General features: G+C 36.2%; 1 protein-coding gene across 1 annotated transcript in view; it reads right to left on the bottom strand.

Moving 5' to 3' along the window:
- STXBP3 (syntaxin binding protein 3) overlaps positions 1-23,251 on the bottom strand; it is a 51,806-nt gene that overhangs the window by 7,258 nt on the left and 21,297 nt on the right. Inside the window, exons 6-16 of the mRNA XM_072644220.1 lie at positions 22,535-22,635; positions 19,053-19,207; positions 17,517-17,607; positions 15,173-15,297; positions 11,770-11,874; positions 11,497-11,554; positions 11,153-11,218; positions 7,893-7,973; positions 7,266-7,404; positions 4,038-4,144; positions 1,327-1,419 (exon numbers count right to left, since the gene is read on the bottom strand). Of these exons, the coding sequence (XP_072500321.1) occupies positions 1,327-1,419; positions 4,038-4,144; positions 7,266-7,404; positions 7,893-7,973; positions 11,153-11,218; positions 11,497-11,554; positions 11,770-11,874; positions 15,173-15,297; positions 17,517-17,607; positions 19,053-19,207; positions 22,535-22,635 (1,121 nt within the window). The remainder of the gene's footprint in view (positions 1-1,326; positions 1,420-4,037; positions 4,145-7,265; positions 7,405-7,892; positions 7,974-11,152; positions 11,219-11,496; positions 11,555-11,769; positions 11,875-15,172; positions 15,298-17,516; positions 17,608-19,052; positions 19,208-22,534; positions 22,636-23,251) is intronic.

Below are 23,251 nucleotides of genomic sequence, written 5' to 3'. Positions count from 1 at the left end.
ACTCTCAACAAATTCTAGAGCAGCAGAAGCCACAGAACAACAGAGCAAAAGAGGTTTTCAGCCAAAGGTAACCTGGAAGGCTGACAGGAAAAGTCTATCTCACTGGATGCTGAGCAGAGTGGAGCCCAGCCCTGGCCACGCAGCACTAGGAGGAACAGGACTTGAACAGACTTCCGGGGCAGAGTTCCCAGCAGGGATGGTCCCAGATACCTCAACCCACAAGCGACAAAGAAAGCTCCAAAGGTCAGTGTGGGAGTTTCACCCAGATTCTATGAGACTATTAACTTACTGTTCTTCTGAGTCTAACTCCAGGTATGAATAGCAAGAAAGGTGGTCTGAGCCTCCAATCCATGATGCCAGTAAGCCTGTGAGATGCTGGTATGAACTGCAAAAGGTGACCTCATGGGAAGGGTGGGAGAGTGGCTGTCCAGCTTGGGCTGAGGTAGGATTCTCCTGACTCAATTTTCCCACTGACACCTGGCAGACTTTAAGCCTGACTGAATACAAGTTGACAATCTACTCCTGCCTGGAATTGACATGAAGTTGGGGAGATATTGATTCCCTGCAATGTCCCTACTCTTGGTGGCAATTTCCTATAGTCAAAAGGTTTGTAAGCTTAATACCAGATCTATTAAATTATAGCGTGTTGGTAGGGGAATATCCAAGGTTAAGTCTAAAATTAAGTATTAGGCTTAGGACTTTAGAACAACAACAGTAAGTTATGGTCCTTTAATTCTCAGTCATAATGTGGAGACTATTAGGTCAAGGGCTTGTGAAGTTAGCATACATAATTATTATTTGTGTCTCGGTTTATGTTAAAAAAAAAATTCGTTTGTGGTCTATATTGTAAATGCCTTAAAAGAAGTACCAACTAAAAGTTGGAATTGTTTTATGTGATATGAACTGTGTCAAAAATGAAAAAAAAAAAGACTTGATTGACTCACAAGGCTAAGGCTTAAGCCACTAAAGTGGCTTCCTGGATGCCTAGGACATAAGAATACTCAAGGAAGGCTCAGTGCCACTCAGACTTGTCAGATGTGAGGGATCATATCCATCTGACCTGACATCCTCTGCTGACTGATACAAGGAGGGTACTGTCTACCTGAATCAGTGCTGGATCTTTACTGAATAACCTTTCCATGCTATGGCTAAGTAACCTTGCTTTTTTTACTGTTTGATGGTCTACTTGTTTCTTCAGTTCCAAACTTGAATAGCAAGGCTGACTCGGCTCAGGTCGGGCCTACAGCACCATGATGACAGTAAACATAGACAACTAAGTGTGACCCATAGAAGGGCATTTCCAAGCAAAAGGATTGGCTATATTACCTCCATAACATCCTTGATAAGAGGTGTCCACCGAGAGAGCTGAAAGGTTTCTTCTCCAGAACGATCCTTTCTTAATGGTTTGCTCTGTTGGGACTAATACAAAGAGAAGAAAATTTAAAAATTCAGGAATTTTGAGTGATACTCTCCTGGTATGTCTTTCTAAAATGAATATTAATCTGTAGAAGATTCTGCCTTGAAATTATATCTTATAATTGTATATTCATTCATTCACTAAACATTTATTAAGTGCCAGGCATTGTGCTGAGTGCTCTACTATTATTATGTTATTTGATCCTCACAACAATACTGGGTGGTAGGAACTACTATTATTCCCAATTTACAGATGGGAAAATTGAGGCCAGCAGAAGTTAAGTGACTTATGTGACACAGCTAGTAAGTGTCTGAAGCCAAATTTGAACTCAAGTCTTCCTGACTCCAAACCTCATGTTCTATTCATTGTGTCACCTGGCTGCCATACACTTGCTTTACAGCTTATTCAAAAAGCATTTGATACTCAAATACTAAGCTGAATTTTATATAAAAAAAAAATACATGCAAACACTATTTTCACAACCAGTACTTTAGAATACAATGGGATGCCAGAAGGAATCATCCTGCTCCTAATGTGATCAGTTACAGCTTACAGCACATTTCAAATTCTTCTTAAAGTGAGAATAATCGTTAACTTCTTTTGGTTTCTGCCATTATTGCTACAGGATGTCACTCTTCTGAATTCTTGGTATATTCAAGGTAGCTGACAATTCATATTTTGTCCTCAATGATTTATTCAGTTTATATATATATTGCAAGAAACAGCCTGGGCTTAAGTCACACTACTGTTATATACTGTATCTTTTAGGCTACATTTTGATCAACATGTTCTGTGCTCTGAGGGCTAGTGATGGCCTGCATTCCTTTAAATAGGATCTAGGCTTGAGGGTTATTGATGGTATTTCAAAATAAAAGGGATATATGTCTGCTTACGTCATTACCTACAATACTTGATTAACCAGATTTTATGATTAAGAAAATTTTCAGGCTAATTTGAGATTAATCAGAAAATCTTTGTTGAAGATCTAATGAACTATGTTTGACCTTGAGCGGGAAACTTCTCTCTGGGGTTGTTTCCTCACTTGTAGCATGAGAACGTTGCACTACCTGATTTCTTTTAACTCCAAGATTCGGTCATTCTGTAAGGGAGGCAGAACAGGTGTCTCACTTCAAGTCCAGGGAGCTTAATTTCCTCCAAAGAAAACCAAGGTGGGCTGGATTAGGGCCCCTGAGATCTTGCCCTTCGAGCTCCACCTGCTCCTGTGGCTCATTTTACAGATGAAAAGACCTGAGGTTCTGAGATATTCAGTAATGCACCCAGAGTTAGGCTGCTAACCAGTGGGAGAGCTGGGAATACAGCTCGGGCTTTCTGACCAAGGCTTTTCCCGCTACCCTTGGCTGCTTCTTCTTATTATTAGTGAATATTATTGACAACAGTGATAAAGATGTCTACTTACAAAAATACAGTCAAGAGGTAATTCAATTTCTACCAATACAAGGATGCTTTATATTTACATGATGCTTTGTAGCTTTCAGTGTGTTTTGTAACACAAAGCCATGTGACCTTTACAAATAAATAGACTTGTCAGGAATTCTCAGCTTAATATTACAGATGAGGAAACTGAGGCCCAGAGAAATTGAGTAACTTGCTATAAGTCCAAAGCTAGTTTGTAGGGCTGGAAACCAAATTTTCCAAAACCAGTTTCTTTTCCATTACAACCAAATATCTTGTGCTTTAAAGTTGAAAATTGTACTGCTAAAACTTTCTTCTCTCCTTCATTTAAAGTGTCCTAGGACTTTGAAGCCGAAAGGGAACTTAGATATCATCTTTTCTAAATCCTTCATTTTACAGATGAGGAAAATGACCCCAAAGAGAAGTAATTTGGTCAGTTTCAAAGTATAAACACCAGGATTCACTCAGAGACATTCTGACTTGAAATCCAATGTTCTTTATACAACACTGCCTGCTGTGCCATCTTCAATCCCCCGATACAGTAGGTAGGAAAATCCCTGGGCTTTTAAAAGCCTCTGATAAAGTTTCTCAGAAAGACTGCCCAGCATCAGCCATCCAGGTATGCAATCTTTGCCTTGCCTGGACTTGTAGGTCTCTTTTCCCCAATAGAGCAATGGGCAGAGTCCCTGAGGCCCTTCTGCCTGGCAGAGCAGGAAGAAGAGCAGTCTAGTAATTGGGGGCTCAGGTCAAGGCTAAGTCATGGAAGTGAACCTTGCCTGGCAGCCACTCCATGTCTGTGGATTTGAGTGTTTCTGTTCGTAAAACCGACACGATGCTTCATCTAGTAAATATTTATCTAAGATAAAATACAGTGGATTTTGATGGAAAGAGTGCAGATTTACTAAATGACCCACTATGTCGTTCATAAAAATTTGAATCTCTAAAGAAAGCAGACTAAATTTCTGTGTTATATTCAGAACCAGTCAATAAACATATTATTAGAATGACAGCTTCTGTGTACAAATATTAAAAGAATAACAAAAAACATTATAAACCCTCTGGGAAATTACACTTACTGTAAAAATTAGGGAAAAATACAAGTGACCAAGTTTTAGAATTCAGTACATGTAACATATTGTAACATGTATGTAACATAACATAAAATACATGCACACGCACAGTATATATAAAATGAACTATTTCTTACTTGAGGGACAATAGGAACACCCAGGTAACTCCAGTTACGGATCATGTCACTGTCATTTTCTATCTTTACATTCTGGACCAATTTGTCCAAATTTTCTTGTGTAGTTCCTTAGAGAAAAGAAAATTGTGAATGAACAGGTCTGATTTCCAATTATTCCTTTTTATCTACCTATAAACACGTTGAGGTCTTTCAAGTTCTAAAAAAAGAGTATCCTCCTTACCTTTCTAGCTCATGCAACTAACATTGTGTCTCTTGTTCCCTTCATTATCAAACTTTAAAAACACACAAAACTCAAAAATTAGGAGTACCTGATGCTTCTAGCTCCCCCACTCCTTGCCCCCACTTAAGTTATGCTTCTGAAGGTCACCAATGATCAAATCCATGTCAAATCCAATGGTCTTATTCCAAGATTAATGTTTCTTATCTCACTGCTACTCCTAATACTGACAATCACTCTCTCCTTATGAATATACTTTCAGAATCTAACTTCTGAGACTTAATACTCTCCTAATTCTCCTACCTCTCTCCAACCTTCTCTGTCTTCTTTGCTAGCTCATTCTAACTCTTTAGGAAGAGCCTCTTCTCTTCCCTCTGAACTTCTCAGTCTCCTTCGATGGATCTTCATCCAGCTCATGTCCTCTAACTACAGATGTCCCTCAGGTTTCTGACCTGGGACCTCTTTCTCTTCTTCCTCTCCACCATTTCACTTAGTGATCTCATCAGCATCCATGGATTTAATTATGATGATTTTTAAACCTACTTATCCAGGCCTAACCTGTCTTTTGACTTCAAGGCTCATATTTCCAACTCCCTGTTGTTTATCTTGAACTACGCCTTAAACTCAAAATATCCAAAACTGAACTCAGTACTTTTTTTACCCCAAATTCTCTCTCATCCTAACTTCCCTATTATTGGTAAGGGTCCCACCAGCCTCTAAGTTAGCAAGGTTCACAACCCAAGTGCCATTCTGGACTTCTCATTCTCTTTCACACATACCCTCTATATCCAATCTGCTGCCAAGTCCCATCTATTTCATGTTTGTAATATCCCTGCACAACGCAGTTCAACAAGAGTTCTTCAGGGTTCACCCAGGGTCACATATTCAATAAACTCCAGTGGCTTCCTATTCTTTTGGCAATCAATTCACTTTTAAAGTCCTTCATGCTTTGCCTTAATGGATTTTTCCCACTTTACTTTACCTTGTTTCCATTCTGCACTTTACAAGCTGGCCAAACTGACCTTGTCTTTGTTCCTCACGCAAGACACTGTACCTCTCATTTCCCTGCCTTTGCACAGATCTAGGATGTGGTTTCTCCTCATCTAAGCCTCATCAAATCCTTCTCTTCCTTTAAGGTTGAAGATTAAGTACCACCTTCTACATGAAGCCTTTCCTGATCCCCACAACTTACAATGCCCTCCCTCTCAAACTACCTGGTGTTGAACTAATAAGTATTTATTATCCTCTTTATTTTTGTTGTATATAATCATACATATTTTATCTCTCGATCTCTTTACCCTCCTCTCTACCATTAGGATGCAAGTTCTTTTTGTGATAAGGATTTTTTCATTCATTGTGCCCCAGTGCACTCCTAGTGCCCAGCAGAGTGCCTGGCATATACACACATAGTAATCCCTTAATAAATACATGATTGAGTGAGGTCATTCCACTGTTCTTCTCAAAAATCCTCGGTGGTTCCTCATTGCCTTACCAAGTAAATTTGAATCTCTCCAGTCTGGTATTAAAGACCCTCCATTATCTGGCATCTCTCTTACTTTCTAGGCTTATTCCCCACTACACACCTTCTACTACATCCAAACTGTTCCCTTTTCTCAAAATAAAATCCTTCTTCTTTTGCTCATGTTCCCTGTGCTTGAATGTCCTCTCATCCCCAGCTGAATTCCTAGCCCTCCTTTAAGGAACAATGCTTCCAGGAAACCTTTTGTTATCCCTGTTAGTAATGATAGTCCTTCCTTTGTAGTTCATACAACACTTTATTTAACACTACTATAATGTATTTAGATCTGATTTTATATTATAGTTACTTGAGTATGTGTCATATGAACACACTCCTACTGGATTATAAATTCTAGGAAGGCAGGACTCATACTTTATCTAAATTTTGTGACTCCTTCATTGCCTACCAGTGTTTGCACATAAGAGGTGTTTGACAAAAGTTTATTTACAGGATCATTGATCTAGAGTTCAAAGGGACCTTACTGTCTTTTCACCTAGAATGCATGCCACCCTCTCCCCCCATATCTTTCCTACCAAAATCTAACCAATTTCCAAGTCCCAGCTCAAATTCCACCTCCTTTATGGAGGCTTTCTTGAATTTCCTTAAATAAATTAACTCTTTCCCTCTTCTAGCACCCCATAGCACATTGTATCTTGCTTAAGGCAAAAGTTGCTTGTAACTTGCCTTACCTCTGTTAGATTGAAAGCTGCTTGAGGGAAGGTCTGGGTCTTACCAATGTTTCTATCTCCCCCACCCGCAATGTTCAACAATGTTCTGGAACATTTGAGATGCTTAATAAATATTTGTTGGATCGAGTTATATCCTAAGTCTTACTGCAAATTTCTCTGTCTTACAACATTAACTAGTAAAGCCAGGTGTGGCAGAGCTCGCCTATTGCCCCTAAATGCTCAGGAGGCCAAGGCTGGTGGATCACTTGAGCCCTAGAGTTTGGAGCTACAGCTGAGCTCACACTGTGAGGATGTCCACAATAAGTCCAGTACCCCAGTGAGCCCCCAGCAGCTTCTGTGACAATCAGCAGTGGGGTTGGGCCTATGAGTGTCTGTTATGCTTCCAGTCTAGGTAAGACAGAGGGACTAGGCTCAAAAAACAAGCAAAAAAAAAGGGTAAAATGTGAATTAAAATATTCCTTGACCATGAAACACTAGACTTTTTAATGAAATGATTCTTCAAATCCTCAAAATTACATTTTTCTAGCTTAATCCTAATTTTTTATTCTTTATTTGGTAATCTCTCATTTTAAAAATTTATTTCAAATCTACCAACTCCAAATCTAGTGCTTTTACATTATATCATGCTGTTTCTTCACTTTACTTTGAGTTTTCTAAACTCCTCTGACAGTCAATAGTAAACCATGTACTAACAACCTCTTTGAGACCTTTTAAACTTTACAATCTAACATGAATTAATTACTGTTTGCACTTTGAATTTAAACATTACAGCTAATTGTAAAATTAAATGAAACTTTCAATACCGTTCATACTGAAGATATAAAGTAGGATAGCTCTGATTTTATCATAGTTGTCATGATTTTTGTTGAGTAAAACTGGAAGAAGCACTCGCATAGAATCTTTCACCTTCTGTCCATCTGCATCAGTTCCAAGTGCCAGGTCCTTGATTAAAACAAAATGTCACTGATCTGTAACCAAAATTCATTTCTATAATTAAGAATTCTATTCATAAGTATTGACAAAATTGTAATGGTATGACTACTGTAAAGAAGTAAATGCTCTTGAATTGTTTTAAATGGAGTATAATCTTTTTAAAAACTTGGTACTGTCTATAAGCTGACTCTGAAAAATGTAACCAGTCAAAAAGACAAACCAATAATAAGGGAACAATAACAAACAAAGCTCTGAAACATGGCAGAATGCAAAAATTAAAACTTGAGCCCATGAGGTAGGCCATCTCTAATAACAGAGACCTGTTACTAAGCAATACAGTCACAAAGTCATCTACAACTAATTTCAACTGTAGTAGCAGGCACTAGATGAAAAGGCTCCTGGCATTCAGCCCCATCTACCCTCTGTGTACACCAGAAAGATAGGCATGAATTTAAAAGATGAAACAGTGCTGAAGTCTAGTGAGAACTCAGATGTACCTGCTCCGTTTTGCACAGCTTTTCTATGTTTGGCTTGAATTTATTCATGCAATCTTCTGCCAAGTTAAGATGTACTACTTGCTGTAAGAACAGAAAAAATAAACCCTGGTAAATATTTGTATACTCTCTTTGTGCAGGTAACAGATCACAAGAAGTCTGAGCTGATCTTGAAGCCCAGATGATTTAGAGTTAGAGCTTTGAATGAAGCAATGAACCACAGCATTCAAGGAAGAACAGCAAAAATACCTCAGAAAAAAAAAGAAACATAATATTGCTTGTGTGGAGCCATGAAGAGGCCAGTTTACATAGAATAAAGGGGCTGAGGTGGGAATAATGGGAAATATTTCTATGCAGATATTGGTGCACTAAATCATCCATATGGGCACTCTTCCTCCACAATTGAGAGATTATAATCTATTCATATACAGAGAGAAATAAGACACAGTTTCTGGTCACATGCAATTTATAATTTAGTTAGAGATAATATAAATAATAATACAAAACAGAATATGCTAAGGCATAGCATACTTATCAAATTTGCAAAATTTGAATAGGGTGGTGGGTTGAATTTAATGAGATAAAATTTAATAGGGATAAATATGAAGTCCTGTATTTCAACTGCATAAAAGTGAGGGGGAAGATGTGCCTTTATAGCAATCACGTGAACAAAGAATGTGATTGTTCTACTATACCCTCCCTGGTCAGAACCCAAGTTTAAATACTGTTCATTTTCAGGTACCATATTTTAAGGGGGATATTGATAAGCTGGAGAAGGTTCAGAACAGGACTAGCAGACTAGTGATAAAACTTGAAATCAGGTTATATCAACTGCAGGGAACTGGGGATATTTAGTCCTCAGAAGAGAAAATTCATATGGATCATGAATATTTTTGTTCAGTCATTTCAGTTGCATCTGACTCTCCATGACCCCATTTGGGGTTTTCTTAGCAAAGAAACTGCAGTGGTATGCCATTTCCTTCTCCAGCTCATTTTACAGACGAGGAAACTGAGCCTTTCCCAGGGACACACAGCTAGTAAGTGTCTGAGGGAGATGTCTCCCTGACTCCAGGTCCAGCAGTTCACTGCACCACCTAGGTGCCTGGGAATGATGAGGATGATGCTCTCTAAACTATCTAAATGGTCATCATGCAGAAGAGAAGTTAGTTGGGGAAGCCAGCTGACACAGTGAATAGAGACCAGCCCTGGAGTCAAATCTGGCCTGAGACACTTGACACTTACTATCTGCAACCCTGAGCAAGTCACTTAACCTCAACTGCCTTGTCTTCCCACCTCCAAAACAACAAACAAAAAAAGAAGATAGTCTTATAGTGCTAGACTCCAAAAGATAGAACTGGGAGCTCTACTTACTTAGAACATTTTTAAAAAATCTATTCTCCCAAGGGATATAAAGGTAAAAAACAAAACAAAACATTTATACTTCTCCCATTTCTTACAAGAAGGTAAATTCCAGCTGCATAAAAGAACTTTAAATTGTAGGGTCATAGATGTAAAGGTAGAAGGACCTTAGGATGTAGTCTGTAGCTAAAGGCAGCCTCTTTGGTACGGAGGACAGACTGCTAAGCCTGGAGGCAATAAGACCTGAATTCAAATTCAGCCTCAAATACTTCCTAGCTGGGTGACCCTAGATAAGTCACTTAATCTATCACTGCTTCATTTTTCTTCAACTGTAAAATGATAATAATAACACCTGACCTCACAGGATTGTTGTGAGGATCAAATGAGAAAGTATTTTTAAAGCAATTAGCACAATACCTGACACAAAGAAGGCACTTCCTTCTTATTTTTCCTCCTCTCCCTCCTCCCCCTTCATTTTGAATTGAGGAAGCTAATGCCCAGAGAGGTTAAGCTCTCTAATAATACAACAGACTGCCTCAGGAAGTAATAAATTCTGTTGCTAAAAATGTTTCAAGTGGAGGCTGGATAATGATTTATCAGAAATGAATACATTCCCCTATCCTCATCTGCACCTCTTAGAATCCTTTGTTTATTTCAACACTCAGCTCAGGTATCACCTTTGCCTTTCCTAATCTCTTCACAGGTTTTAAGTCCTTTTTCCACCCCCAGGCCCCCAAATTACCTTGCATTTACTTAACTGTGTATTAAGCTCCTTGAGAACAAGGACTCATTTGCTTTTGTCGTTATTTCCCTGGTACCCAGCTAGCCTTGTACTCAAGTACTCAGTTAACGTTTCTGAAAATGAATTGTGTTGTGCTTTGGGTAGAGTTGGATTACATGACCTTTAACGTCAGTTTTCACTCTAAGAAGCTACAATTTTACAAGTGTGGGTGAACAGGGTAGATACATTGGGAATGTGAGGAAAAAAGCAAAAGTCATAGGAGCACAGACCTAACAGCTAGAAGGGACTTTAGACATCATCTAGAGCAGGACTGTTCATTTTATAGGTCAAGAAACTGAGGCACAAAGAGGTTAAATGACTTACCCAAAGCCACCCAGCTACTTACAAGTAATAGAAGAAATTATGGTAAACAGTCAATAAAAGTGGAACAAAAGGTTAGCCAAGCAGCAGTCAAATCAGACATCATGCATTTAAAATTGATGAAATCAGTAGTGTTCAATAACCCAGAAACAAGAGTGGAGAAATCAAATGGCAGAAATTACCTAAAATTAGGTTAAACAGGCCGAGAATGGTAGAAGATTAGAGGAATAAGGGATTGTAGGGCTGCAACAAGGAAAAGTAAGCAACTGACTAATCCATGCTTAGACAGGAGATGAGGAAAGGGAGGAACTATGTGATTAGAGGAGAATTTCAGAGTTCAGGATATCAGAAGTGGTGAAATCCCAAATGACAACATGGCCTAAGATGTAGATAGGCCAATGTACCCTTACAGAAGGGCACAGGTGAAAGTTATGAGAGTCAAACAGCCTGAAGAACTCTAAGGTTGGTCAATGTATTGTGTGTTGTAGTTACTAAGAACCATTGTAGGGGATGAGGTGGAAAAGAAGTCCATGAGTCAAGTGCTAAAACTACTTCAAAAGGTAGGAGGTGACCTGGAAGTCAAAAGATTTGGAAGCAATATAATGACAGAGCAAGAACTCTGGAGGAAAAAAGAATACTGACCAATGTGGCAGAGCAATGGTGTATAAATATGTAGTGAAGGAGAGCAAGGAAATTAATGATAAAATGTCCTTTGGTGTCCCTGCTAAAGGGTGACTATTGGGCCAAATGAACAACTGGAGTCACTTGTCATGTTCTTCCAATGGTACACAACACTACTTACCTTAGTAATCTGCTTGCGGAAATGAGGCATCTTTTTCATCAGCTGGGTAAGAGCACTAAGGGATGTCTAGAGAAAAAGGAAATATTCTAAATTAAGCTGTTTCAGTTGGCTCTTTTAAATAATCTTCTTCTATGAGAAAATCTTAAGGTTTTCTGGTTCTAAGTATTACTAAAACTGATTTATGAATTTAGAGGTATCAGATGCTTATCTGCAATTATTTGATGAATGTATCTTGCTTGGTTCTTTATAAAGAACACTATTCATCAGTGGCCAAATGGCATTAAAAATAAAATTTTTAAAAGTATCTTGACCCTTATTCATAATAAATTAAAATATTCTCTGACCTTCCCTTCTGCTGCTTTTTTTGTTGAAGAGATTTCTTTCATAAGCTTGGGGATTTCCCTGAGAGTAAGAGAGAGAGAGAGAGAGAGAGAGAGAGAGAGAGAGAGAGAGAGAGAGAGAGAGAGAGAGAGAGAGAGGAGAGAAGAGAGAAAGAGAAAGAGAAAGAGAAAGAGAGAGAGTGTTTATATTTCTGAGAAATGTACTATTTAAAATATTTTCAAAGATAAAAATGTTAACAAGTATTTATAACAAAAATGCTAAGTGTAATCACATACTCTAATACAACTGCGATATGCCGATGTCGAATTCGGACCCAAAGGTCATCATCTTCCTCAAGGATTGCCTCCTTCTCTTTTCCATTGGGTCCATCTGTTTTATATCTGTAAGCAAGAGCAACCATCAAGTCTGCTAATTCACAAATATATTTTAATAATTAAATGAACTTTCTGAGAAGTAGTCAACTATTTTATCTGAATAAAGGATACTTAATTAAATTTGGGGCAGCATGATATAATGAAACAGTTCTAGACAATAAAGAAATTAGTTGGAATCTTGCCTCCAACACATAATAAAGCGTGAGACCATAATTAAGTATTTAAGCTCTCTGAGTCTTGGTTTCCTCTTCTGTAAAATGGGGACGTTAAGGGCTGTAGTGCTTATCTCACAGGATTGTTGAAAAGATCAAAGGGAATAATGCATGCAAAGTGCTTATTAAGTCTTAAATTGCAGCTTATCATCATTTATTCTTAAACTAAAAGCTATAAAAGGTAGGTATTTATTCCTATAACCATCATCTGGTGCACTGACAAATTGGTGGACTGTTTCTATTCTGACCCTTTAGTTCTCAACCTAATAATTTATGTAACTATCAACAGGAATGTTCCTGGCACATAAATGATCAAAACACCTGACAATCAGACTTAATAATAAGAGTAATCATAACCACAATTTATCATGCTGTCAGACTTAAACACTATTTTGATGTGTGGAGTGAGGATCTGCTAATACCATTAGTTAAAAAATCATTGGATTGAGAACTAAAGTGTTATGATAGGCAAAAATCTATTAATCTGCTAATCAATTACAGGACAAAGAACCAAAGATTTAGAACTAGAAGACACCTTAGAAATCATTTTGTACACTTCTCGTTTTACAGACAAAGAAAATAAGCTCCAGAAAAGTTAGATGACTAGTCCAAGGTCACACAGAACACCTCTTTTCATCAGAGTTAAAACAAAAGGCATAAGGTGTGTGTATTCCCTATTCCCAAACTGCTCATCCCTCATCACTCTGTTCAGGTCTAAAACCACTTCCAGTCCAAAGTGCATAGTGTACCCTCTATGTGGGCATTGCTTTGCTAACTATGGCTTTAATAGATTCCCTGATGTAACCAGAAGCCACATCAACACCTGTGAACTCAGCTTCCTGTTCTCCAGAAAAGCATCTCCCTGGAGTAGAGCTTTTCCTTCCAGCTGGAACTGGCTAACCCACCTCTGGGCCAATAGTGCCACGGGCTAGGTAGGACAGGTTCCCCACTCCTTGGCTAGGATGAGCTATAATTAAGGTGATCACTGCTGTACTTTTCAGAAGTGATGTTGCTTTTGCAAGAAGCAGAGCTACAGGAGCACTAATAAGGTGGCCAGAAGAGCTGGGAGAGATCCAGGGATGCAGAAAACAAACTCAGTTATCACTGTCAACATGAAGAAGCCTATTTGTCCAGGCCCAATCAACTTGTTTAACCCACTTATTCATCTCAAAGACCCTGACTGTAAGTGTCCATCAAGGACTGACAGTGATTAATTACAAAACCTATCAATTATACAAGTTTTTCCAGTAGCTGGAAATGCAGCTATATATCTTACTTAACAGCATACTTATCCAAAAACTTAAAAGTAATTTATAAAGTCATTAAGCAATTTAACAATACTCAAAAGTTCCTGTTTTATAAGAGTAAACAGTTAGCAAGAGGTATGGGCAAGAGGACTCCAAATTGCCCATTTCCAGTGTTACGCTATAGCTGACCTTAAAAAGATTCTGACCTAGTTCAAATATGAGATGGCCGAGCCTTTCTTGAGGCAGCTATCTGTGACTGTGCTTAAGTCAAAGGAAAAAAACCTAGAACTGGCTTATTCTAGGCCCTTTCACTCCTAGTAAAGTCTCATAGGCAAGGATTTTGCTAGCAACTCTAGGTGAATAAACAAGCCTAAGACAGCACACATAGGACAGTATTTCCAAGTTTCCTCCACAGCAGGAACTAGTTGGTTTTTCTGACTGTCCTGTGGTTCCCCGATAACCTGGGGTGATGCCAGGAATGACAGGTCAGGGATAACTACTTTTCTAACTTTGTAACTCACTAAGACACTTATCCCTCTGAACCTTAGCTGTAAAATGGGATTAAAAAGTGTCCTGTTTTCAAAGGCTTGTGAAGATTAAGCGTAAAAATAAGAAAATGTAAAAAAGTGTGAAATGCTTTGCAACCTTAAACCACTATATAAATGAATTGTCTTTATAATTAGATACTTAAAATGAATTCAATTTGCTTCCTCATATTTCCTCATTCCTTTTTACGAATTGCGTAAAGTAAGTTTTTAAAGAATTTAAACAACATAGGTACTTTTTAGAAATCATAAGGATAAAGAAAACTATTACATCTGAGACTTTTTCATACAAATAGAAATAGGTATATCTATTAATTATATACTTTACATGTGTATAAAATTATCATTCAGTGTTAGTGCCTGTACAATTTTTAGTCATATTTAAATACAAATAATGCATAGGAAAACTTACAGAAACCAAGATTTGACCAGAATGCAATAAAAAAATACAATAAAATTGCAGTTATTTAAAGATATTTTTAAAATAAAGTCTTTCAAAATCAAAGTCATATTGCTCATCTAAATTAAATGATATAACACATGTGAAAGTACTTTACAATCAGTAAAGTTCATAAAGTATATATGCAACTGTTATATAAAACACTAAACTCATTAAAAAGATGAAATTACTTGAGAAGAATTTACTTATTTTCACTCTTGTTGTTTAACAATAAAACTTAAGCTATTCAATATGTCTGAGAAAATTTGAAATATGGTATGAAAACAAAGTTGTCCACTTATGGAAATGCTATAACTTTTGTTCTTCATTTAAGTTTTCATCTCACACTATTTCTGAGTAAATATGTTCCACTAACCTCTAAATTCAAAATTAGGATTATAATGCTTACTAGGAGAGTAAAATTCTATCTTTCAAGCAAACTTGCTATTTTATTTCCTATTAGTCTGATACTTTAAAGGAAAATAAAACTAAAATTATTGAATAAGACTAGGAACAGGTACAGATTTTTTTAACAGAAATTATTAAACTAGACAAAACTATTAAAATGCAAGCTTACTAAATGTGCTCTCAAAGTGGATAGGACTTAAAAGAATAAAAACACTCAAAAATTCTCCAAAAGGGGTCATATTAACCATTTAATTTATAATGTCAAAATTATGTTTTTGTTTCAAGTAAAAGGAGTAAAAAAGAGAAGGGAGACTGTACCAAAAAGAAAATATCTGAATAAATAAAACTAGATTTCTACTAATGACTGTTTATACAAAATGATAAATACTTTGTTCAGGAGAAAAAGCCCTTCTATGTTGTTACTTGTACTTTATGTCCCCCAATTATACTTGCTTGTATGTATCATTCTCAATTGGTAGCAGATCATATGCCATTGCTTGGAAGGTTAATTCATGAAGTACCGTGGACACTGGGTCAAAGCCACGATCAATTATTAAAAGCTGGGAATGAGTTTTACCCTGAAATAACAAGATAAAATTGTCTTAAAAAACAGCATTTTGAGAAACATACATTCAACATTTAAGGAAACAAAGTGTCTTTCTGTCTTGCCCATCCCCAAAGGCCCTAAAACCCTAACACAGTGTCTTAACAGTTTGACTTGAAAAGGAAATACCCTAAGAAAAAATGCAATCAGGGTAGCAGCATGACAAAAGTATGATTTAAAATGAATATTAAATGATTAAAAACCAGTATGATGATTACAAAATCTGTGTAAAAAAAAAATTCCATCAGGGAATTTCAAAGCAACTCCAGAACTTAACTCCTATCATATCTCCTCCCTTGTGTAATAGGCTCTGTAAACACTGAAAATGTTATTACAACATTTCTGAATTCATTTATATCACTAGATTCTGCTGAGATAGCTGAGATAAATTAAAATGATTTATAATTACTAACTCATAAAATGATCCTAAACAGTAGACTAAAATCTTTATGTTAACCATGAAGAAATTCAGTTTACCAAAGAGGTAAATGACCAACAGAGATAAGAAACCCTCAAAAACTAGAATTACTTTATATACTTTACTTAAGAAAAATAACTCAAATTATTTGAAATGAACTTCTTTATACTATGTCTTTCTCCTCTTTTAAACTATAGTTTTTAAGTCTAGCTCCTTCAGGACTTTTTCTAGAATAATCCCATTTATTAATTTTCCCACTTAATCCACACACTCAATTGATGGATTCCATTTTCTAGTTAACCTTTGAGATATGATGATTGCTATGAGCTGCAGATGAGGTCATGAGACTATAAATCCAATCACTGCAAAGATCATGTGTTAATTAAATTTTTTATCTCAATGTTTAGTACCATGCTTTGCAGACCATGGGCCCATAGTAAATACTAGTTGAATTGAACTCAAAGAAAAAAAAACATGCTTTTCCATTCATGCTATTTAAATATTCTTAAGTGCTGAATATCAACATAGCAACAATACAGTAGAAACTCAAGAACAAGTTTAAAAATTAAAGCCTAGGCATCATTTGCCTTTTTCATTTCCACCTATTTTTAATTATTATTAGTTACTCAACCCATAGACTTGATTAGAATGCTGCTTTTGACTTCACTCTACATGATGACCTTTGAGTCTATACCATCATAGAACTATTAATACACAACTTCAGAACATCAGGTCAATTTGTTGTCAAAAGCCTTTGCAGTTTCTCAAAGCTACTGGCTATGAATTTTTTACTCAAATTCCTCTGACTGTCAAGGGTTTTCTTGTTAGACAGGAGTTCTTAAGTATTCTCATTTTTTGTCCCCAGTTTCTACCTAGGAGAAAAAAGGAGACAGTGTCCTGTTCCATTTTCTGCTCCTATATTTCTTGATCTCTTTTTAAAATATAAGACAGGAATAAGAAGACAATCAAGCTACATAGCTACACTACTCCACAGATAGTGGGAAATTTGCAAGACATTTTTTCTTCGTGACTTTCCATTCTACTGTATTTAAAAGAGGAATCTCTGATGGCTAGTTATTCTCTAGATATTTCTTAAAATTAAATTCTATACAAGTTAGTTAAGGCTGGCTGAGGAACAATTACAATATTTATAAACCTGTCCCTGAAAAAGACTACTTTAATTAGGGAAGGGTTTCCCAAAACTAATTTCTAAAAGACTTTTATCCCCTATCAGCATAACATATGTAATCAGAATTAAAGCTTTAAATATATCTAAAGCTGTTTACTTGTTATTTATCTCAAGGTACGTAGTAATTCAAGTATGTAGTCAGAAAATACTGAATACTCACTATATGCAAATCTTTATGCTAAGATGTGTGCTTATTCTTTAATATGAATCTCAAGCCCCTGAACCAAAGTAAGCAGTTTATGGGATCTCTTGACAAAAAAAATAAGGGTATGTTATTTTCAAAAATAATCAAGAATTAGAGGATGGATAGTAAGAAAAAGAAGTCTAAATTACAACTTTTGAAAGGAAACAGATTACTTTCAAGTATGTACAGTAGTAACTTAAACTGGGTTAAACAGGTATTGCTTTGTTACTTCAAATATGTAACCATTTTTCTTATCTTATTTATTTAAAAAAGCACCAAATTGTATTTGATTCCTTTAAAAGACACTAGATTATTTTAAATTTTAAGAGAGAACAATACAGATCTTTTGTTAATAGGAGAAGGAGACATACATAAAATGACTACTTGCTTTTCATTTTATACCTTTATTTGGCTTTTTTCATCAATCTTGTAGTAGTTTTCAAGTTTTTTTTCAACTAGTTCAGCAAGTTTTCTGGAATTATCTAAAGGTTTGCTATGAAAATGGAAAAATGTTTGAACAAATTTTAAAATTTCCTTTATGAAACAAAATTACAACATTTTATAATATAACAAATTAAAAATGAACTGAAAAACATATCTTTCTAAGTCATTCTGTGAGGAATACAACAGGCAAGTGATGGACTGTGAGTCAAGAAGATCGAGCTTCCAATTCTTACAGATACTTACAGGCTGGGTCACCATGGGCAATACAAAGCAATGGAGATCAAGAAGTTAAGGAATGAAAGAGCTAGATTAATGTTGGCTAGCATGATGATGATTAAAAATCTGAAAAATCACTATATCTTATCAAATTATAAAGATTTAGTGTAAATATCTGTTTAATACTCAAAAGTGTAATTTAAATTTGAAGGTCCCAAGCAAAATTTTTCCAAGTAAGTTCTTTCCCTAACATGTCATCCTCATAAATAGCCTGACCTTATCCCTGGGACCTCTAAAGTCTATGTTCTAGACACTTGCCCACTTGATGCTCCCCATACATAAAACTGCTGTTTTATGTGTGTGATGTTCCATCTTCCACCTGCAGGCATTTTGCACAGGCTCTCTACCTAAAATGTTCTCCTCCTGACCAATACTTTTTTTGGAATTATTAGCCACTGGTACTAGACAAAAATTAAGTACATTCTAGTCCAACCCTTTCCAAATTCTGAATTTGCAGTTGGAGTTAATGAGATTTCACTAAATCTGATTCTTTATAATATGTAAGATATAGAGAGAGGGATTGGTACAGAGATGGCATTAGTACAGAGAACTCCCAGATGGAGGAACTACCTACCAATGCAGATTGGCACTTTCTCTACAACTTGAGTTGCCTAGGGCACTGACAGGTCAAGTAAATTACTACCCATGGTCACAAAGCTAGTCTATGCCAGAGGCAGGACGTGAATACAGACCTAACTGTGTCTAAGTCCAGCTCTTTATCCACTATGCTATGCTGTTTCGTTTGGGAAATAATGATCTCTAATTTTAGAGTTTAAAACAACACAGAAATTAAATTAGTTATAATAACAAAAGTATTAGGCATCAGCCCCTTCCCTGAATGCTAATCAAAATCTTTTTCCATGAAAAAGGTACAGGCCATGAAACTCAGTAATAAGTTTTAAACATTTTTAAATGTTTATAACTCAGGCATATAAATCTAACTTTTTTGACTTAACTTCTTCATCTGTAAAATGAGGAGGCTGGACTAGATGATTTCTAAGATAACTTAAATCTCTAAATCCAAGACCCTATACAATATAAACTTACGCTTTTAGTCTCTGAGACTGAATTTACTTGGAGTAAACAACAATGACTTAGTTTGCATTTTTCCAAACCAAAAAAAAAATCACATAACAGAAATTATGCCCTACTGTCTTTTATAGATGTCAACAAATAATAATACAACTTATTATAGATAGTTAATGTTTAGTGTTTTACCTTTTATATCTGACTCCAGGATTTTCATCCAAAGTGGCACATACAGTAACTATCTGCTCAGCCATTGCTTCCATAATGGCATCTTTGCCATTTGCATTGCCTGTATCCGGACTGTAACAATAATAGAATGCATCTGGTATGTCAAGAGTAAATACCTAAATAAGAAAAATAAATAAATATAGTAATTTAGACATTTAAATTAATGCATTTATACTAGTGGCTAGCATTTGGATAAAGAAAATGTATCAGGAAACACTGTCTGGAGCCCACATTTTAAAAAAGAAAAAAAAACCCTCATGGCTAAATATGCTAGGTTTCCTGATACAATTGTATCTTTACCTCAATCACATCCCATTTTCTCTGTTATCTTGATTTCATCCTCTTTTCCTTTTCTTACTCTCCTTTCCTGATAGTCTACCTCCTTCCATGTCTTGTCTCTTATACAGTGTATTGCACGCTTTTCACTACCTGCATAACAAATGGAGGAATCTGAGGTAGACAAACTAGTAAACTGCCTAATATTAGGCTGAGAGAAATACAAAGCAAAACCAAAATCTGGCCTAAATTGTAAGCAATATATCAAAAATCTTAACCCACTATGGTAATTACTCTATATTCAATACAGTAATTTAAAATCATTAGCTGATACTCTTCATTTGTTTAATATTCTTCAATACTCTCCTATAAAAAAGTATAAACATAATTATATGTACCAATAATTAAGCCCTTCACCATTCAATAGTTCATCTGCTCATTCATTCTCAGAGCAAAGCATTGTTCTAGGCACCTAGAGAGACAGAAAAGAATCGCAGGGCAGGATTCTTGACCTCAAGAATGGGAAGACAGGATATTCATACATAAAAACAGGTATGTAACAAGTATTTAATCAAATGTCTAAATGACTAGTATAGACAAATGTTAGGATTTAGGGGTAAGAGAGAACATAGACCAGAATGGACAAGGAAGGCTCCAGAACCAGTAGTAGGCTTTGCAGAATTCACAAGATAGGGTTAGTCAGACACGAGAAGGGAGTCATTCCAGGTGGAGAAAATGATATAAGCAAGGGATGGAATGCAGAATGAAGAAAGTATCTTCTGGGAATGGTGAGCAGACTAGGCTGGCCTGAATGTAAAGTTTTTGTTAGGAAACAGCAGAAGATAGGGTCTGCTAGGTAAGGGGAAACTAGGTTGTAAAGGACTTTTAATTTGAGGTTCAGGAACTTAGATTTTATCCTATAGGCAAAGGAGGGCCATTTGAGATTTCTAAGTAAGGGTGGGAAATGATTACATTGATCTAGATCAAGGTTAATCTACTAGTACTTTATAGAAGGATTGAAAGGTGGAAAAAGAAGAGATAGAAAACCAGTCAAGATGTGCATACAGAAATTCAGAAGGTTAGAACTGAAGTGGGAATGAAAACAGGGGCATATACGTAGCTGTTTAGAAGTAGTGACTTGAAAGGAGATAACGTGTCAAAGATGTCTTCAAGATTTCAAGCCTAAGTGATTAGGGGAGTGATGGTTCCATTTATGGAAACAGGGAAATTGGAAGAATGGAAGAGGGGATGCAAGTTTGAGGAAAGAAGATTATTAATTTGGTTTTATATATGTTGAATTTGAGGGGACCATGTCCTATCTAAATGGACTGAGTGGAGGGAAACCTAGTCTGAATTAGTAAAATCTTAATTACAGAATATTTTTTAAAATATATGCAGCCTTATTGTTTTGGAGTATATAAAATAATTTGAAACAATACAACAGGTTTTCTAGTTAGAGACCTGCAGGTTATTGTTTTAATGAATAGATAAAACTGATTCATAATGGGCATTTGCTTCCCTTCCTCTACCAGTTCTGCTACCTCAGAGCTAATCCTGTCCTCATCTTGGGGCAGGTTGGGTGTTGAGGTACAAGAGGTGGTCCAAGATAAAATAGGAAGGCAATTCAAGGTAGAAGAGAGAGGGACATAAGTTCTAGAGTGGTTTCTGGTATGTAAGAAACATTTACATACAAGTTTCATAAATCACGACATTACACATGTAAAGGCAGAAGCTTACTTGCACTAGCAATCAAGTATCAGACTATCTAGCCTCAGGAAGACCTGAGTTCAAATCTGGTCTCAGTCACTTACTAGCTGTGGGAAAAGTCACTTAATCTCTGTTTGCCTCCATTTTCCTCTCTGTAAAATGAGGATAACATCTACTTTCTAGGGTTGTAAGGATCAAATGAGATAATAATTGTAAAACACTCAGTACAGTGCCCGGTCCATAGTAAGTACTGTACACATTAATGTTAGTTATTATTACTGTTGCCTTGTTTTTCATGTATTCATTGCAGAGTTTGACAATGAGGTTAGGAAAGATTTGATTTACAATCTTTTATGAATCAAATGAATCTGCTTCTATTGACCAAATACTCCCTTCTGTTTATATTCCACATTATTTTTAAAAGTTCACCTGTACTCTCTGATATTTACAAAGCATAGTTAAGGAAAAAAATCCCTAAAGATGATTTCTGGAAAACACATTCTAAAATTTCTCATTAAAAATAACAAAGAGGTAGTGTGGTATAGTGGATAAAGAACAGCCTTACCTCAGCATCAAGAACATCTGGGTTTAAGTGTCACTTCTATCACCTATTGGTTGTGTGAACTTGGTCAACTAACCTAACCTCAGTGCTCTAGGCAACTAAAAAGACTAAAAATGGCAGAGACTGTGTTAAGCTTATCTCCAATGGTAGAGGGAATTCCTTTCTGGGAGTTTTCTATATCAATGAAACCGTAAGTCCAATACCTATTCTTAGCCCTACATTTTAAAAAGCTGAAATACTGCTTAGAAAACAATCAAATCTTGACAGAGAAGATTCTCCTCTAGGATGCTCCTATTCTCTGAAGTAGTAATTCTTCCTAACTCCAGGTCTCACTAACCAGGGTTAAACTAAATCTAAAAGCAGAGCAAAATACCAAGTCTTCTATAAAAAAAAGACATGGCAGAATAAAAAAAAAACCCAACTGTTCATTAACAGGGGACTCATTTACTGCTCTAAATTACAAAAAAAACCCACTCAGCTCTGCACATTAAATTACTGTATGACCGTTAAAAAAATATAAAATACCAAAACTTTAATAGTAAGTTTCTGGCTACAATGGTAGTAATACTTATTCTTACATATAAACATATAGGTCCTGAATAAGAAATGCTTATTTTGAGAATCATCTAGGAAATGATTGTAAATCACTTAAATTTCTTAGATGAGATGGGATGTGATTTGACCTTCATGGAAGTTGGTAACTGAAACATAACCATCACTTTTCATTCTTAATGCCATGATCCAATTTTAATCTCTTACCTTTGTATGGAATATTTATTAGGTTTTAATCTCATTCAAAATTCAAGTGAATGTACTTATTATTTTCACATATAAATTCATAAAAGAATGAGGTAAAAAATTCATTCAAAACTAAAGAACATAAAAATGGAAAGCTTACTTGAGACTCGAGTGGAAAGAAAGATATATTTATCTCTTTACATCTTCTTACTGACTTGGAACAGGAAGACTTAATTTTGTTAAACAGACTGTCAGGGCAAACTGAAAGATAAAGATGAAAATACGGAGAGCCATTTTAACGGGGCAAGATAAACACACAAAGGAGCTACAGGTGGGAGATGGGCTGGGGAGGGGCTTGCTGAGAATATGCAAGGGGAAGACAGAAGAACCAGAATGCTACATAGGTCTGGTTCCAAACCCAATAAGGTAAAACTTTACCTTTAAAAACGAGGGTGTCTTGGAGGAGGAGATTTAAGTTCCCACTGGATGCAGTGTGAGCCAAAGGAGGAAATATTTTTCGTTCCTTATGTTACTGTCACTTTTAGGCCTGTTTTGTAGTACCATCACCATCTACTTCATCCACCTCCTGGTGGCTATTTTCTACCAAAGCCCTTCCCTTTTTCAAGCTGTTTGGTAAGTAGTTTGAAGGCTTCTTCTCTATCCTAATTCTGGCCTTTCTATTTTAATTTGCACAAACATCCCCTCAAATCCTTTTGCTTCCCAGTTCACAAATCTCAGCTTCCATAATTTGCACTTTCATCTGCACATCTCAGCCACACAGAGGAATAGTTCTGTCCTTGATCTCATCATCCACAATGTTTCACCTCCATAATCCTTAACTCTGAAATTCCTCTATCTGTAATAATCTCCATAACTT

The sequence above is a fragment of the Notamacropus eugenii genome, chromosome 2 (assembly GCF_028372415.1).
Source record: "Notamacropus eugenii isolate mMacEug1 chromosome 2, mMacEug1.pri_v2, whole genome shotgun sequence".
Lineage (NCBI taxonomy): Eukaryota > Metazoa > Chordata > Mammalia > Diprotodontia > Macropodidae > Notamacropus > Notamacropus eugenii.
Note: the sequence above shows the minus strand (reverse complement) of the source record. Positions and strands in the feature narration are given on the sequence as shown.